The 19,334-nt window shown below is 42.2% G+C and overlaps 2 protein-coding genes across 2 annotated transcripts in view; one reads left to right on the top strand and one right to left on the bottom strand.

Annotated features, from left to right (window-relative positions):
• Positions 1–95: 95 nt before the first annotated feature.
• Positions 96–9,241, bottom strand: LOC138963000 (trichohyalin-like). The gene is made up of 3 exons (XM_070334976.1): positions 5,039–9,241; positions 2,759–2,836; positions 96–1,523 (listed from the first exon to the last, which is right to left on the bottom strand). The coding sequence occupies exons 1-3, from the start codon at positions 9,151–9,153 to the stop codon at positions 1,436–1,438; spliced, it is 4,281 nt and encodes a 1,426-aa protein (XP_070191077.1). The 5' UTR covers positions 9,154–9,241; the 3' UTR covers positions 96–1,435.
• LOC138961281 (uncharacterized) overlaps positions 2,694–19,334 on the top strand; it is a 54,523-nt gene continuing 37,882 nt past the window's right edge. The window contains exon 1 of the mRNA XM_070332884.1: positions 2,694–2,850. The gene's annotated coding sequence lies outside the window, so the exon portion shown is untranslated. The remainder of the gene's footprint in view (positions 2,851–19,334) is intronic.

Here is a 19,334-nt window from a genome sequence, read left to right as displayed (position 1 = left end):
TGTGTGTGTGTGCAAAAATGTTAGGGGTTCATCCGTCCCTTGCATCCATTATTCATACCACACACACAAAAACACGACCGCATCGAGATGTGCTGATCAAACTTTACTCTTTTACTTGTTTTTTCTAATGAATATCATAATGTACGCAGTCGCCTCAACACGAGATATATACACACACAATTTATATAACCGTACGAAAAGAAAGCCTTCATGTAGAAAATAAATTGTGTTCCTTGTTCATAGCTTTGTTGTATCTGCCTTCACCCCGAAGGAAAATCTGAGAATACCACAGCGACATGGAACAAACTGATTGCAGAGCTTGTATCACACAATAACATATAATGGCTATTTTCGCCGCAACACAATTATAAAATCAAAAGCAAATGACGGAAAAGCAAAACCGGTTCACATAAAAAATAAATGAAGTTAGATTATAAAAATTAATAAGACACCCTATGCTGACTCATTAAAAACAGCAAAATGAAAGCGCAATTTTCTGTTTTGAATCCCAGAAAAAAAGGAAGAGCTTCGAATAAATTTCCTGTAAGTGCAAAATTAATACCTGCTTGAGTCAAAAAAACTTAATAATCTTTTTTTCAATAAAAAACATAATGAAGCAATAAATAGCCGTACTACTGTCATTGATATATTACAAAAAAAATCCAATGTTTATTTTGTGTTCCATTTTCTTCGTAAAAAAACATTTTCCTGAAAATGTGGGATTTAAAGATGTAACCACTTTAGATACAGTCTCCGAAAAGTAGTTTCGCTCTAAAAGCCCGCGCTCAGACGTGAACTAACAAAAACTCCAATGGATATTGAATGACCATTTGGCTTCATAAATATAACTTAAAAAAGGAAAGAAGCAAAAAATAAAGTAAGACACATGAAAAGAAAGGAAAAAAAGTAAACAGACTGCTATTCTTACACAGCAGAATACATTGGACGCGATTTTTTTGTATATTAACTAGAGACGGACTTTACATATGCGAATGTACGAAACTCAATTTACGATCTTATTTTGATGTAAGAAGCCAAGCTTAGCAGCGCAGAGAAAAAAAAGCGCAAGAATAAAAATACTTGATCAAACAAACAAAAAAAGACAAAAAATGGCAAGGAACCCCAACAGAAATTCGAATGAGCAACCGATGTCCTTTTGTAGATGAACTCCAAAACAAACAAAAAAGCAAACGTTAAAATCGGAAGGATCAAGTTACGTGAAACTTTCACTTTGGTTTATAAATAATTTCAGATATAGGGATAAACGATCATATTTGATTTCTCTGTGATCATAAAAACACATCATAAATATAGAGCAAATCTAATCGTTGCCTCTCCGCGTAACACCGGAAACGCACGATATAACATCAGTTTCATTGTGTGATAAATAATATATCAGCCCGCAGTCAGCTTTTCACCGGCGATCGTGTCAGTTTCAGATGACCTTTGATCCTCTCGGTCCCAGCATTCCCATTAGGCTTGCCATGGCGACAGGAAGGACGGTGGCGGCCCCTTGCGAAAGCCTGTCAGACACACGATTAAAGGGGAATAATCAGAGGAGAATTCCCTGACTTGTAACTGAGATACGAATAACACTTGAAAAAAAGGTGCAACAAATCTACTGAACGCCGCTGTTCTGCCTACATTACACACACACACACACACACACACACACACACACACACACACACACACACACGCACGCACATACGCACGCACGCATACACACATACACACGCACGCACGCACAAATGCACACACGCACGCACCGTGCACGCGGCACGCACGCACGCACGCACGCACACCGTGCACTGGCCAAAGACAGCCAAGACTGTTGCGCACACACACACACACACACACACACACACACACACACACACACTGGCCTAAGACAGCCAGGGCTGGTATATATGAGACAGCCAATAGACGAATTCCGGAAAAAACTCTGTCGGGTTTGTTTAGGCCAACAACAAAAAATAGTCTGTTTACGGTAACCCGACCGACTTTATTTTTTTCGCGCGACCCTAGACTTTATTTTGGCATTTGGGAGAAAAAAAAATTAAAAAATAACGTAAAAATATGGCTTTTTTGGGGAAAAAAATAAATAAAATAAAATTCCGACCTACCGACCCTATTTTTTGGGCCTATGTTACCGTAAACAGACCTCTTTTTTTTTGGCCTTAGGTTGGGAAAGAGTAAATACGCTTGCTTTTAGTGAGAGAACCCATCCACGGGCCAGTCACTAGCGAGGGGTGTGTCTCAACCACGGGGACATGAAGCACGTGTGGACTGTTTGTCTCACTAAAAGCAAGGGTAGTCACTCTTTCACAACCCATACAAACCCGACACAGATAATTATTTCCGAACATCGTCTATTGGTTGAAGTGGAGATTTGCTTGTGATTTCAATTAAAGCATTCCGACCCCGCCCGCGGCTGGTTCCCAAACAACTAATAACTTTCTCGTGCACATCAACCCTGGCTGTCCTTGGCCAGTGAGTGGGTGATGCAGGTCATGCTGTCCTAGCAGCGATAATGTACGTAGCGTCAGTGTTAATGACTGGTCGGAGCGAGAGACACACCATCAACAACAAGAATATATGTCAGCGGCGGCTGATATGAAACCCAAGGCCCCGATATGTCATTACCACCATGACCGTCACCGTCATAATCATTATCACCAGCACCACCAACATATTCTATAACGTGTTTATCATCCACAGTGATAAATGACTTATTGATAACAACTAATCAACTCACCAAGAGGTAGCGTGGTACGGGTCCGACAGTTTTTCGGAGATTCCAGAGATTCCAGAGATTCCAGAGGTACCGGGCAAACTGCAAGAAAGAAAGTAAGTGGCTCCAGAAATCCACACAAGCAGCAAATTGATAAGGAAAAAAGTTGCCGATATTCTGGAAACTGTGCAAACTGGACTCAACTGGTTCCATTTACACATTTACCCACTCAGCTTTTTAACTTAAAGGCCTTCTTTACCAAATGAATATGGACAAATCTAATAAAGTGAATGGAAAAGAAGAAATTGAAAAAAGAAAAGGATAGATAAGAAAATCTCTCTCTCACTCTCTCACTCTCTCTCTCTTCTTTCTTGAATGCATAATTACCTGCATAGTATGCATTTGATTTTATGAATAACCACATATGTATGCTCTTCATGCCTTATCTTCATCATCATCATCATCATCATCATCATCATCATCATCATCATCATCATCATCATCGTCATCGTCATCTTTATCATCACGAGTTTAGGTTTTACGACCTCCTTTTGTTGTTAACTTTTTTTTATTTTTTTTTATCATTGTGTGTCTATGCGTCCCAAGGACAGATTGTAAGAAAAGGCGTAGCCTTAAATCGTAATCCTTGTTAAATAAAGTTCAATTCAATTCAATTCAATTCTCTCTCTCTCCCTCTTTCTCTCTCTCTCTCTCTCTCTCTCTCTCTCTCTCTCTCTCTCCCTCTCTCTCTCTCTCTCTCTCTCTCTCTCTCTCTCTCTCTCTCTCTCTCTTTCTCTCTCTCTCTCTCTAGATCTCCCTCTCTCGCTCATGCAGACGTAGCATTTGACAATACATATAACGACTAAAGCGTATATCTTTGCAAAGTAGAGAATCAAAAACAGAGATTCAAACAGACAGACAAATAGACAGACAGACCGACGGACGGACGAACAGTCATATAGATAGACAGACAGACAAACAGACAGACAGACAGACAGACGGACAGGCAAACGGGAAGGCAGACACAACAAGCATATCAATGACTTTTCCGAAATCATTCGGGACAAGAAGGCAAGTGTGCGAAGAAGAAAAGAGGGCCTTGGATTTGAAGACGGACACCAATTTCCTGGCAGGAGACATTCGTATTGATACGGTGCTTAGGCCACACAAAAAAATAGGTCTGTTTACGGTAACATAGGCCCAAAAAATAGGGTCGGTAGGTCGGGATTTTTTTATTTTATTGTTTTTTTCCCAAAAACCATATTTTTACGTTATTTTGCCAATTTTTTTTTTTCCCAAAAGCCCAAAAAAAGTCTAGGGTCGCGCGAAAAAAAATAGGGTCGGTCAGGTTACCGTAAACAGACCTATTTATTTTTTTGGCCTGTAAATAATGAAAATGTTAAATCATAACTCTAATCAGTTTAAACTAATCCTATTTAGCACCTCAATCGGGTAAAACTGCTGCCATACAAATCACATATTTGACAAGAATTCTTACGTTGGCTAAGCACTATAATCTATACTAGTTAACATATCCCAGTATCAAAAATGTAGACCTTGAACTGTTGACGGTCTAGGCTTTGGTTCTGAATGTATTAACTACTCTAATGACACTTTTATGTCAAAAATATAAGCAAATCGATCAAGTAGCAGATACTTGAACATCTGAAGCACAAAGGAAACACATGACAAAAGCGTCACAAAGTGGCGTCTGCCGATGTAGAAATGTTTCACTTATGAAAAACACTAGAGAAATGTAGATAACAAATAAAATCAGTTCTCAAGTGTTTGATTGTTATGACTACTCCTGTACTATTGGAACTAAGAATACTCCGCAACTAAATATTCCGGACAACCCACGTTTTCCAACATTTACGTCTAACAGTTTCAAAACTCATTTTCGACAACACTTTTTGGCAGCCTAATTTTTAAAACTGCGCCAAGTTTATTTCTTACAGCTGTTGGCCTTTCTAGGACAGTGTTGCCTCAGACATCAAGCCTACCTTGTCTGATAGATGAGAAAACGGAAGTAAAGTTTCTGAACAGAAAACAGAGAGAGAAACAGAAGGAAAAAAAACAGAGACACAGAGAAACAGAAAGACCGACAGAAAGACCGACAGACAGACCGACAGACAGTCGGACAGACAGATAGATAGACATACAGAGAAAGAGAGGGAGAGATAAAGGGAGAGACTGAAAAAGAGAGAGAGAGACAGACAGACAGACAGACAGACAGAGACAAACAAATGAAATGTAGCACGTGACACCCGACAAGGTAGGACACAAGCATCAACAAAGACTCACGTGTAGCAAGAAACAAAAGCCTTCCAGCTCTGAGCGAGATCGTGGAAGTAGCTGCCAAGGAGAGAGTTTTCTCTGAGGATCTTGCCAAATGACACCATTGCCACCAGTTCCCCGTGAGAGATGCCTTCAGTGTCCGATGCTTTAGTTTCCGTCTCAATCGTAGTTGCAGTAGCATGGCACATTGGAGATTTCATCAGTAAGTCGAGGCTGTAGGTCGTAGATTGGCAAAAGTTTTGTGATTCGACTGAGACGGGTTTGTATGAAACGGATTTGGTTACAAGTCTTGGGGCTTCGGTAACACGTCGTGTTTGGTCAGAAACGCGTCTTGCAGTGCCATCTACACGTCGTCGTCTTGAGTCAGTCACTCGTCTTGTGTCGTCATCAACACGTCGTCTTGAGTCAGTCACTCGTCTTGTGTCGTCATCAACACGACGTCTTGAGTCGGTCACTCGTCTTGTGTCGTCATCAACACGACGTCTGGAGTCGGTCACTCGTCTTGTCTCGTCATCAACACGTCGATTTGAGTCAGTCACTCGTCTTGTGTCGTCATCAACACGACGTCTTGAGTCGGTCACTCGTCTTGTGTCGTCATCAACCCGACGTCTGGAGTCGGTCGCTCGTCTTGTCTCGTCATCAACACGACGTCTTGAGTCAGTCACTCGTCTTGTGGCGTCATCAACACGTCGTCTTGAGTCGGTCACTTGTCTTGTGTCGTCATCAACACGTCGTCTTGAGTCGGTCACTTGTCTTGTGTCGTCATCAACACGTCGTCTTGAGTCAGTCATGCGTCTTGTCTCGTCATCAACACGTCTTAAGTCGGTCACTCGTCTTGTGTCGTCATCAACACGACGTCTTGAGTCAGTCACGCGTCTTGCGCCGTCAACTACACGACGTCTGGAGTCGGTTACCCGTCTTGTTTCTTCGTCCATATATTGTTTGGAGTCAGTAACTCGTCGTGCTACACGTCCGTTGGAGTCTGTTACAAGTCGTGTTTCTTCGTTCACTCGTCGTCTAGAGTCAGGCATACGTGGGGTTTCTTCGTCTACTCGCCTGTTGCAGTCAGTTACACGTCTTGTTTCGTCATTTACAGATCGTCTGGAGTCCCGCACTAGTCTTACGTTGCCATCTACATTTCGTCTGGAGTCAGTGACGCGTCGTGTTTCCTCGTCCAAATTTCGTCTTGTTCCATCGTCCACACTACGCCTGGAACCAGTAATGAGTCTAGCTTTGTCATCCCCATTTCGTCTTGTGTCAGTCACTCGTCGTGCGTCATCATCCACACGACGTCCAAAGTCAGTAACGCGTCTTGTTTCGTCATCCACACGACGTCTTGAGTCAGTAACGCGTCTTATTTGATCGCCGACACGACGTCTTGACTCAATAACGCGTCTTGTTTCGTCACCCACACGTCTAGATTCAATAACGCGTCTTGCTTCATCGCCGACACGACGTCCTGAGTCAGTTACGCGTCTTGTTTCGTCATCCCCACGAAGTCTTGAGTCAGTCACGCGTCTTGTTTCGTCATCCACACGAAGTCTTGAGTCAGTCACGCGTCTTGTGTCGTCACCCACACGACGTCTAGAGTCAATAAGGCGTCTTGTTTCGTCATCAACACGACGTCCGGAGTCAGTAACGCGTCTTTTTTCGTCACCCACACGACGTCTTGAGTCAGTAACGCGTCTTGTTTCGTCATCAACACGACGTCGTGAGTCAGTAACGCGTCTTGTTTCATCGCCGACACGACGTTCGGAGTCAGTATCGCGTCTTGTTTTGTCATCAACACGACGTCCGGAGTCAGTAACGCGTCTTGTTGCGTCACCCACACGACGTCTTGAGTCAGTAACGCGTCTTGTTTCGTCACCCACACGTCTTGAGTCAGTAGCGCGTCTTGTTTCGTCATCAACACGACGTCTTGAGTCTATCATGCATTTTGGTTCATCATCCACACGACGTCTAGATTCGGTTTCATCTGTGAGGCGTCTTCCTGAATCAGTGTCAGTTACACGTCTGCTATTATCAGTTTTACGTCGGGAATCAGTTTCAACCCGTGTGTCAGTCAAACGCCTGTTGTCGTCGCCAACACGTCGTCGGGAGTCAGTTGCACTTTCTCTCTCCATAGTACGTCTGTTGTCGTCAGTCCCATGTCGTCGAGAATCAGTCACACGTTCCCTGTCCTCACTTACACGTCTGTTATCAACAGTCTCGCGTCTGTTGCCGTCAGTGATACGTCTGTTATCGACAGTCTCACGTCTGTTGCCGTCAGTGATACGTCTGTTATCGACAGTCTCGCGTCTGTTGCCGTCAGTGATACGTCTGTTATCGACAGTCTCGCGTCTGTTGCCGTCAGTGATACGTCTGTTATCGACAGTCTCGCGTCTGTTGCCGTCAGTGATACGTCTGTTATCGACAGTCTCGCGCTTGTTGCCGTCAGTGATACGTCTGTTATCGACAGTCTCGCGCCTGTTGCCGTCAGTGATACGTCTGTTATCGACAGTTTCGCGTCTGTTGCCGTCAGTGATACGTCTGTTATCGACAGTCTCGCGTCTGTTGCCGTCAGTGATACGTCTGTTATCGACAGTCTCGCGTCTGTTGCCGTCAGTGATACGTCTGTTACCGACAGTCTTGCGTCTGTTGCCGTCAGTGATACGCCTGTTATCGACAGTCTCGCGTCTTTTGCCGTCAGTGATACGTCTGTTATCGACAGTCTCACGTCTGTTGCCGTCAGTGATACGTCTGGTGCCGTCAGAGATACGTCTGTTGTTGACAGTCTCGCGTCTGTTGCCGTCCGTGATACGTCTGTTATCGACAGTCTCACGTCTGTTGCCGTCAGTGATACGTCTGTTATCGACAGTCTCGCGTCTGTTGCCGTCAGTGATACGTCTGTTATCGATAGTCTCGCGTCTGTTGCCGTCAGTGATACGTCTGTTATCGACAGTCTCGCGTCTGTTGCCGTCAGTGATACGTCTGTTATCGACAGTTTCCCGTCTGTTGGCGACAGTCTCACGTCTGTTATCGACAGTCTCCCGTGTTTGACCGTCAGTTACGTGTCGTCGGGCGTCAGTGACAGTTTCCCTCTCAACAGCACGTCTTCTGTTGTCAATCACACGCCTTTTGTCGTCGGTCACTCGTCGTCGAGAATAAGTCAGATTTTCCCTGATTTCACTCACACGCCTTTCGTCGTCTGCTACTGTCACACGTCGTCGAGAGTCAGTTACACGTTCTCTGTCCTCATTTACACGTCTGTTGTGATCACCCACATGCCTGATGTCGTCGGTCACATCGCGTCGAGAGTCAGTAAGACGCCTGCTGTCGTCATTCTCGCGTCGATGGGTGTCAATTGCACGTCGTCGAGAGGCAGTCACACGTTCCCTGTCCTCACTTAGACGTCTGTCATCGTCGTTCAAACGTCGTCGAGAGTCAGTAACGCGTTCCCTGTCCTCATTTACACGTCTGTTGTCGTCAGTCACATGTCGTCGAGAGTCAGTCAGACGTTCCATGTCGTTATTTTCACGTCTGTTGTCGTCAGTCACACGTCGTCGAGAGTCAGTCAAACGCTCCCTGTCCTCACTTAGATGCCGATTTTCGTCAGTTACACGCCTATTGTCAGTCATGCGTCTTGCGTCGTCAGTTTCACGTTTCACGTCGTCAGTTGCACGTCGTCGGGTTTCAGTTACACGTTCTGCGCGGGTCACACGCCTGCTCCTGCCTTCTAAGCGTCGTCTTGAGTCAGTTAAACGTCTGGTGTCGTCGCTAACTCTCGCCTCACGTCGCGTAAACTCCACCGTGTGTCTACGTCCGTCCGTTCTTGAGTCTAAGCGCTCTGTCGATTCTCTTTGATTTCGTACTAACCGAGTTGGGTTCGCCAGGTTCGTATCCGTCGGGTCCGTCCGTTTTTCTGCTACCCGTCTGCGTCCTTTGACGCGCCTCATAGACCCAAAACTCCGATGAAGTAATTGTCTTATGCGCGTTTGTTCCGGTCTTAACGCCGCCTCCTCAGGGGTAAGCTTCGGTGCGTTCACCGGTGACGTCACGCTGCGCACGTTCTCGGCGCTGGAGCCTTGCAGGAAGAGAAGACAGGAGGCTACCAAGAGAAAGAACGTCATCGTGTGACGCATTTTGACGCGTGAGATACTTTTACTTCGGTGGATATCTTGGTAAATGTTCTGTGATCTTGGTTCGTTCTTTCAGATGAAACTTGCTGATGTTATAAAGTTGCGGAGTACTGATGTCCTGCGATATTCCTGAAATAAGAATTTGTGAAGCGTATTGCTTTTATCCTAATTGAACCGCAAGCAGATCGACTGCTAACGTTCCAAAGTTCAGAATTAAAAAACAAGAATGTTAGGTTATTGGAACGTTTAATTCTAGACAAAACAAAACTTTACATTTACAGTAGGGGAAGGGCTCCTAATATGGACCGGCTCCTAATATGGACCCCCTCCTGTTTTGACAAACTAACGGTGTAGAGCCCTTAAAACAATTCCAATGGCTGTATTCACCCTCTCTTGATAACTTTCACATGTCAAAACAGTTGCAGAAACACAAACCTCAAACCCGTTAGGCTTTTTCTCTTTTTTTTCAATTTTGGCAGGGTTCACTCTAAATTTGCCGCCTAAAACGGACACGTTTCTGTCCACAGACAAAGCTTTTATCCCACAAAAATGGCTAAATATGACAGCTAAAACCGTATTTGTTACATTTTAGCAATGTTGACCCCGAGTTTCTACTGCAAACAAAATATAGTAGCAAAATCTCAAAGTATGTGTGAGTCCCCTAATATGGACCACCTTCAACAAATCGAAGAAAATAAAAACTAAATGCTATTTTCATTAGTTCATTCAGAAGCTTGCTGGAAATAACTTATAATTATAACTAGCCTTCGAGATTTAAAAAAAATATCACAAATAGGCTTCTTTTCGTGGAAGTTAATAATTTCACTTATTTTCACTCTGTTTTTGATAAGCTTCTTTAGTTTCCTGGTGTGCTTAAAATAATGCTCTCATCAACCCGAAACAGATAAATCTAAAGCATAGTTTGATTAGTCTGACTTGCACACTAAGTTGTATCATGGTATTTTGAAGTATAGGGGGCTTTTTACAGTGATTCGAGAAGGCCGCTTCAGTGGTCCATATTAGGCGCCCAGGCTCCTAATATGGACCATTTGTGTTTTTTTCTGTATTCAATTTTTGCTGAATATCTATCAAAGCTATTTCACTCTAATTAGGTCTAACGGTTAACCTAAGAAAGAAGGACTACCAAACACAAAATGAAACTTCTTCGCAAGAAAACAAGCTAGTTATTAGCATGAAGCAAAAAGTGGTCCATATTAGGAGCCCTTCCCCTACGTCATTGATAATTACCTTGCTGGCATCATGCATGCTATATACACCGACACGTTTTAGATAAGTTCATTATGTGTACCATAAGTGTGTGTCTGTCTGTCTAAATATAAGTCCACTGGGTCGACGTACTGTGCATTTAACGCTTTGCCTTGTCCACAGTTACACGTTCCAGTTACCTACAATTCTTGTTTTTGGGTTCAATTTAAACCACATTTTAAACGCATCAAAACTATGTCCTCAGAAATTAAATTTAAGCATAGTGAAATGATAACCTATGCGATTTTGCAAACAAACAAGGGAATATATGATTGTGCTTATTTTTGTTAACATGTTCTCTGTTTGTGTTTAATGTGATTTTTTTCAGTCCCTGAACTTTTCTTACAATCGTTCTGTATGGAACCCCCCTCCCCCCTCCCCCCTCCCCCTCACACACACACGCACACACACAGACCTATTTGGTATCTACTACAATATAGGCTATAAACATTGAAACCCAAAATAAAACTGTACGTATCACCAGCCTACGAATGATATAGACGATACAGCAATAGTTACTGCACTGTCAATTTTATACAAAGAAGACAACAAGTATTTCGTACGAAACAATAAACAAGTCGCGTAAGGCGAAAATACAACATTTAGTCAAGCTGTCGAACTCACAGAATGAAACTGAACGCAATGCAATTTTTCAGCAAGACCGTATACTCGTAGCATCGTCAGTCCACCGCTCGTGACAAAGGCAGTGAAATTGACAAGAAGAGCGGGGTAGTAGTTGCGCTGAGAAGGATATAACATATTTATATGTTTTTGGAATCAGCAAATGATGAAAAATAAGATGAACGTAAATTTGGATCGTTTTATAAAAAAGTAATTTTAATTACAATTTTCAGATTTTTAATGACCAAAGTCATTAATTAACTTTTAAGCCACCAAGCTGAAATGCAATACCAAACCCCGGCCTTCGTCGAAGATTGCTTGGCCAAAATTTCAATCAATTTGATTGAAAAATGAGGGTGTGACAGTGCCGCCTCAACTTTTACAAAAAGCCAGATATGACGTCATCAAAGACATTTATCGAAAAAAAGAAAAACATTTCCGGGGATGTCATACCCAGGAACTTTCATGTCAAATTTCATAAAGATCGGTCCAGTAGTTTACTCTCAATCGCTCTACACACACACACGCACACACACACATACACCACACCCTCGTCTCGATTCCCCCCTCTACGTTAAAACATTTAGTCAAAACTTGACAAATGTAAAAAAAAAAAAGCTAAAGCTTAAGTTCACATCTATGAAGAAACATTGCATTTGCAAAATCGCGTTTTTGGAACAGAAATAAAAACCGTACGGATAGAACATTGCACAAACTGGATATAATATCCATAAAATATGCCCTGAAAAACGCTATGCACAAAATAGATGTTGTCTGTAAAAATGAAACCAAGCACAAAAATACACATGACAAATACAAAATTTGCTAAACAACGATTGCCTTTAATATGCACATAATTGGCGTCTTGATACAAACTAAAAGCGTCGACTAATTTCTATATTAGTTAATAGATTGTGCAATACAGCCTTTTCTCTCTTGCTCCTTGATCTCACTTATTCCGTGGCGATTATCATGAACGAAAAACAAAGCGTTCGTATAAAAGAACCAATGATCCATAATTGGCAAAAACACAAAAACAAGCGAGACAATAATGTCAAACTTTCTTGATTCAAAATGTTAGCTTACAAATAAACTGCCATTGAAAACCAGAGTCTGAAATCTTTTCTTTTTGACTAATGCTGGTTTTTTTTATACTAACTTAATACTCGGTTAACTAATTATCTTCCTCTTTGTTTTTCTCCCTCTTTTGTTGTTGCGAATTTTAAATTCAATTATTTAAATATTTTCCACTCGTAATTTTTCTTCCTGGTTAAAAGTCTTGTTTGCTTTTTTTCTTCCATATTTTCGTTTTTATTAACTGTATGAACTTCGGGCGTTTCTGAAAAAAAACCCGTTGCACCTACTTGTTTTTCCTCAATCCGATTGCTAAATTCTTAGACCAAGGCTTTCAAAATCCAGTCTACAAAGAAGACATTAAAACCAAAAGATAAAGAAACTGCAACAAGTAGAAGCAAGAAAAAAATCCTTCTTTCTGACTCACAGTTTCGGAGGCAGCTTCTGCTAGATCCTCGAAGACTGAGCAGGTTGGAATGGAAGTGGACCCCTGATTCTCTCCTTTCATCTTAAATACCCCTCCCGACCCTTCGGGCAATTTTTCTGGAACTATTTTTACCAAACAGGCCCGTCACTTCATCAATTCCCTGCGTCACTTTAAAAATGAGATCCTATCACGCTTATTAATTAGGGAAATTTCCCCTAGTTTGTCGTTATACGCGCCACCAGCTCAGCGAAATGGAACATGGAGGAAGGCAGGGAGGAGTGGGTATCATTAACCGCTTTCAAGTCTCTGGAAGAGACGCTCGTTCTTTTAATACCCTGAAGTCTTCCAGTTCTTGCGAAGAAACCAAAGATGCAGCCTTTACTTTCTCCATGTCGGTGAAAGACACCTCCGTCTGCTTACCGTACTGTACTCTTCCAAGTTTCAGAACGAAAGGACCGTCTGTGCAGACTACCTTCCTTCTGGAAGACGCCCTCATTATCACAATGCTCTGAAGTCTTTGAGTTCTTACGAAGACACCAGCGGTGCATCCTTTACTTTATCCATGTCGGTGAAAGAGAGCCCCGTCAGTTTAACGCACTGTACTCTCCCAAGCCTCAGAACGAAAGGACCATATCCGAAGACTACCTTCTTTTTGAGTCTGGTCCGAACGAAGTCGTTTCCGGACCTATTTAAAGGCAGCCAAGCGGTAAATTGAGTGGAGACTGGACAGGGTGAATTAGAGGAGTCTGAGGAGGTCTGATCGTCAGAATTGGTCCCCCAGGAGTGTGTTGATATTATCTTCGGTTAAACAACATGCAGCTATTTTCGCAGTTTTTCTTGTAACCAGGGTAGTGAATCATTTTGATTTGGGATTTTGATGAGTCAAACACACAAGGGCCCGTATGCTTATGGGGGAAGTTCGCGACAACTCCCGAAGTTTTGAGTGACATCGGAAGTACTTGCCTCACTTTCGTATGCATGGGCCGGAAAAAGGGTTTACCTCGAAGCAAAGCGAGGAAGTAACTCAGGGTATTTTGCGACTACTTCTAAAGTTTTGAGTGACATCGGAAGTACATCCTCACTTTCGCATGCATGGGACGAAAAAAGAGTTTACTTTGGAAGCTAACGAGGAAGTAAATGAGGGAAAATGTACTACAGCCAGACCCAGTAGTAAACACGCTACTTCCACAGTTTCTCAGTGCAAAAAGGCAGGGCTTTTCTTCAGTTTTTCATGTCAAACCGAGCTGACGCTCCCAAAGAGAGAAAATAGAGGGAAAAGTCGTATCTTCTGCATGCATTTCGTGCAAATTTCCCTGAATGCAAACCTGAGTTGCCAGCTTTGACTTTTGTTTGTTCTGGGTCATTGGCCACCACTCTTTCATTCCCGCTTATACGAGGGGGTTACTGTGTTTCTATGAAAATGGGCGTCGTTGTGTGCATGTGTGAGTGTGTGTGTGTGTGTGTGTGTGTTTGTGTGCGTGCGTGCGTGTGTTTGTGTGCGTGTGTGTGTGTGTGTTCGAGTGTTGAAGTGTAAGTTTCTGCTATTTTTTTTGTCATTGCTTTATCTCTGTGTGTGTGTGTGTGTGTGTGTGTGTGTGTGTGTGTGTGTGTGTGTGTGTGTGTGTATGTATTTGTGCGAGTGCCTGTCTGCCTGTGTGTGCGTGCGTGCGGGTATAATTGTGCGTCTGTTCCTTCATACGTTTGTTTGCGTGTTCGCGCGTGCCGTGTGTGTGTGTGTGTGTGTGTGTGTGTGTGTGTGTGTTTGTGTGTGTGTTTGTGTGTGTGTTTGTATTTGTGTGTTTGTGTGTGTGTTTGTGTGTGTGTTTGTGTGTGTGTGTGTGTTTGTTTTCGATGTTATGTGTGTGTTCGACGGTGTGTGTGTGTTCGACGGTGTGTGTGTGTTCGACGGTGTGTGTGTGTGTGTGTGTGTGTGTGTGTGTGTGTGTGTGTGTGTGTGTGTTCGATGTTATGTGTGTGTTCGACGGTGTGTGTGTGTGTGTGTGTGTGTGTGTGTGTGTGTGTGTGTGTGTGTGTGTGTGTGTGTGTGTGTGTGTGTGTGTACCCACTCCCCACACTATGATGAGCTGACTATATTTGCGCCTTGATATTTTATTCATGTTCTTACGTTTTATGCTGTTTATTGTGATTCACCACACCCGAGTTTATCGTAATTGAGATAATAAAGTGTTCTATGTCTATGTATTATGTCTAATACACATGCACACACGCACGTAGGCTACAAAAATCCAATCTTGACTTTGAACTTTATATAAACATACATCCTCTTCACAATTAACGAGGACAAACGTAATTTACAAACACCTAAGTACAACAATTTTTCTGTTTTAAAAATTCGGACACACATTTTCTCAAATAATATGAAATTCGCTGAACTTATCTTCTTTTCACTACACCTTATATCTTGATTCCCAAAAAATGGAGTTCTGCCTTTTTAAATTTACCAGTAACACAAACATTCGCTCTGACCAAACTATTTTTGTCCAGCAGTTTTACCGATACACAATCATTAAAAAAACACTACAAAAAGAGTTTTAAGTTAACCGACTTCGCTACCACATAAACAACCTTTTTTTATTGTCCCCAACATTCTGGTCAACGAAATCATTATTATAGACAGTCATTCTATTTAAGGACAATTATCACAGCTTTCGTTCAACCAGTTAAAAACAACAATTATAGTAAAAGCTACAGCGCGATCAACGTTTGCCCATTTACGAACTCGCGATGAGATTCGTTTCTTCTGGTCACCAAGCCTACCGTTTACAAACGCATGCGCACTAATTGGGATTCCCCCAATTTTCTCGACCTTGACCTCAGAACTCTCGAAGCCACTACTTCGGCGTTCAATTTAGCTCGTGCATACCGAGTAGCTGGCAACTTTGCTTTCGAAGTTCCCACTTCCAATGTCAAGGGCCTCTCGCTTGACATAATTATACGACGATATCGCATCTCAAGGGTCCTTACCCATCCAAAAGAAACCTCCAGCGCATACTACAATTGCAGGACATTCCGTTTTTAAAGGCAGCTCATTGGGAAATGATCTCAGACACAATATCGAAGACGTGAAATGCGTCAATCGAGCAACTGTCGTAACTTGGCTACAATGAGACGGTCTCCTACCTTGCACCATAGACACGGACTGTGACATTCTTGTTTAATTTAGGTGAAATGCTTAAAACAGAGTGACTCAAAAGCGACAGTTCGATCAGTTACTGACCGAAAAAAACGTGCTCGAGTCATTCGGCGAAGGTGGCGAGCTTTCAAACCAGCACGACTGAATAACTCAGAATGCCTTTTTTCATCATGCCTCTATTCTACACGAGTAACATAGTGCAGTGGTAACGGTTCCGGACTCTCGTTCATTCGCTCCGGGTTCAAGTTCCGCCAGGAGCTATATATTTTTTTATTAATCTTTTCCTTTTTAAGCCTCCGCAATTGCATTCCGGCTGCAAAAACCGGGTTTTGCCTCTGTGTTAATTTTATTCATTTGCAAAAGAAACCTTCCTATGCTTTGAAAAAATCATATCATGTCTTGACTTTCAACTGTACGCGCGTGTGTATAATTATGTGTGTCACTACGGTGAGTATGTGTGTGTGTGTGTGTGTGTGTGTGTGACGTGTCACTTGTGTCATCATAGTTTCAGTGTGTGTATGAGTGTAGATTGAGAGAGAATGAGAGAAAGTGAGAGAGAGTGAGTGTGTGGTTATTTGTTTGTGACTGTGTGCGTGCGTGTATGGGTGCGTGTGTGTGTGTATATGTGTGCGCGCGAGCGCGCGCGTGTGTGTGCAGTGTGTGGTGTGTGTGTGTTTATGTGTGCCGTCAGTGTGACTTGTGTCATAGTGTCAGTATGTGCATGAGTGTACGTTTGTCTGTGTGTGCGTGTGTCGTAAGAGAGAGAGAGAGAGAGAGAGAGAGAGAGAGAGAGAGAGAGAGAGAGAGAGAGAGAGAGAGAGAGCGACCGACACTTCTTTGGCAATTTTGGACCAGACAGCGTCTTTATGTTTAACAGTTAGACTGTTCTGAAATTTGGACAGAATAACCGTTCTTTCGTAAAACACTTCTGTCAAGAGTACAGCAATTTCACCATCTGAAAAAGGCGCAGAACGCCCCTCCGTGTCTACTTTCTTTTTGAGCGGCACACGTGCCTTGCCATTTTCGTTGACTGCCATGTTGATAGAAACGTGCGCATGCGTATTAGTAGGGATTCCCCCAATTTCCCCGACCTTGACCTTAATACTCTCGCTGTCACTACTTTGGCGTTCAAGTCAGTTCATGCATTGTGAACAGTGTTAGAAAGCTGACTTCGGGAGTTCCCACTTCGAAAAGAGGCCTCTACTTCCAGTGTTTCTTACTTCTAGTTCATGCATACGGGCCAAGGAGTGGCTGTGTTGATGTAGTTTTCGAGATAGTGTCAGCTAGCTTTGAACCAAAAAGTGACTGCTTTTGTTGGAAATAGTGTTACATAATTACATAATTAAGGCCGGACTTTGGTATTGCATTTCAGCATGTAGGCTTAAAAATTAATTAATGACTTTGGTCATTAAAAATCTGAAAATTGTAATTAAAATCATTTTTGTATAAAACGATCCAAAATTGCTTTTGTTTTATTTTTCATCATGTTCTGATTCCAAAAACATATAAATATGTTATATTCGGATTAAAAACAAGCTCTGAAAATTAAAAATATAAAAATTATGATTAAAATTAAATATCCGAAATCGTTTTAAAAACAATTTTATCTTATTTCTTGTCGGTTCCTGATTCCAAAAACATATAGATATGATATGTTTGGATTAAAAACACGCTCAGAAAGTTAAAACGAAGAGAGGTACAGTAAAGCGTGCTATGCAGCACAGCGCAACCGCTACCGCGCTAAACAGGCTCGTCACTTTCACTGCCTTTTGCACTAGCGGCGGACTACGGTCATTGTGAAAAAATGCAGTGCGTTCAGTTTCATTCTGTGAGTTCGACAGCTTGACTAAATGTAGTAATTTCGCCTTACGCGACTTGTTGTTCTCTATTTTTGTTTTTGTTTCTAATTTGCATTATTTTGTACGCAGCCGGTTCTTAATTTCGTTTTCAATCTACTTTGACAAAATGTTTGCATAAAGCAACCTACCTGCACCCCCCCCTCCCGCTCCCCCCCCCTACCCCCCCTACCCCCCCCCCCCCCCCCAACACACACTCCCCTTCTGCTTTCACCTTCTTCCTAGACTCAGTTTAGTGGTTTTAATAATAATAATAATAATAATAATAATAATATTAATAATAATAATAATAATAATAATAATAATAATAATAATAATAATAATAATAATAATAATAATAATAATAATAAATGAGCATTTATATAGCGCAACATCATAACTTTACAATTATGCTCTTTGCGCTTGACACATTTAAAATTCAAACACAGTTATACAAGCATTTACATCTACATTCATAGTCAACAACGCTTAATTAAAAGCATACACCATCACACATACATTACAAAAGATTCTTCCACTAACTAAGTAATAAAAACATGAATAAAATAGGTAGTAAAAACAAGGAAATACCAGCTGAATACCCTTAATCAAACAGAACATGTTAAACAATGCTGAAAACAGTCCTAGATGTTTATATACATTATCACTAAAACAACAAATACACTACATGTTTTCCCTGAATCAATGGCTATACATATCTCGCGCTGCATTACTCTAATAATTTGATTGTGATGTCATGTGAACATATGAATAATCAAATATATTATGTGAGCACAAGACATGTATACGAATGTTGTCCGAATTGCACTGTCACGAAACGGTTGGTTGGACGTGCATTTATTGGATAAATCTAATCAGCTGTATATAGAATATGTTAAGTGTTATATATATATGATCACACAGCTTGTATTTGGTTTCAGATTTTATTTTTAATTATGTTTATCGAATCGTGCCAAGAACGAAAAGGCACAAGAACGCGCAAGAGTATGTGCATTGTTCATACACACACTCTCACACACACACACACACACACACACACACACACACACACACACACACACACACACACTCACACACACACACTCACACACTCAAACACACACACACACCCACACACACAATTAAACCAAACACACACACACACACACACACACACACACAACACACACACACACACAAACACATCCACCTCCAACAACACACAAACACATCAACCCACACACACACACTGCACCGACATATTACGTGTTCAATTTCTTTTAACATCCACTCGAATGAGCTCTTTCTGCAGGATGCGAATCACCTTTTGTCGACCTCTGTTAGACTCAACCAAGCGAGATTATTTCTTTGCCTAATCCGGTTCCAAGCTGTTTGGGCCGAACTGACCGTGTCTCCTGGGGTTGCAGTATTTAATTAATACCCAGGGAATTGGACAGAAGAGATTCTCAGACCGAAGGGGCAGCTGAGCGAAAAATTGCACGGCTAAAAATATGACCTATCGCCCATGCTGGACAGATTATGTACAGGCATGGCAGGATTCGGATGAGATCGAAGCCTTGGTCGGAGCCTGGTTATAGTTAAAGTAGTTTACGTGACACCTTCTCGGATACAGTTTTCTATCAAATCAGTCTTCTTTTAGCCTCCCCTCTAACCCCCCCCCCCTTTCCCTCCCCACCCCACCCCACACACTTCCTATCCTTCTTTCTTCTTCTTCATCTTCTGCGTTCGTGGGCTGAAACTCCCTCGTACACTCGTGTTTTTTGCACGAGTGGAATTTTACGAGTAT

This window comes from Littorina saxatilis, linkage group LG3, assembly GCF_037325665.1.
Source record: "Littorina saxatilis isolate snail1 linkage group LG3, US_GU_Lsax_2.0, whole genome shotgun sequence".
Taxonomy (NCBI): domain Eukaryota; kingdom Metazoa; phylum Mollusca; class Gastropoda; order Littorinimorpha; family Littorinidae; genus Littorina; species Littorina saxatilis.
Note: the sequence above shows the minus strand (reverse complement) of the source record. Positions and strands in the feature narration are given on the sequence as shown.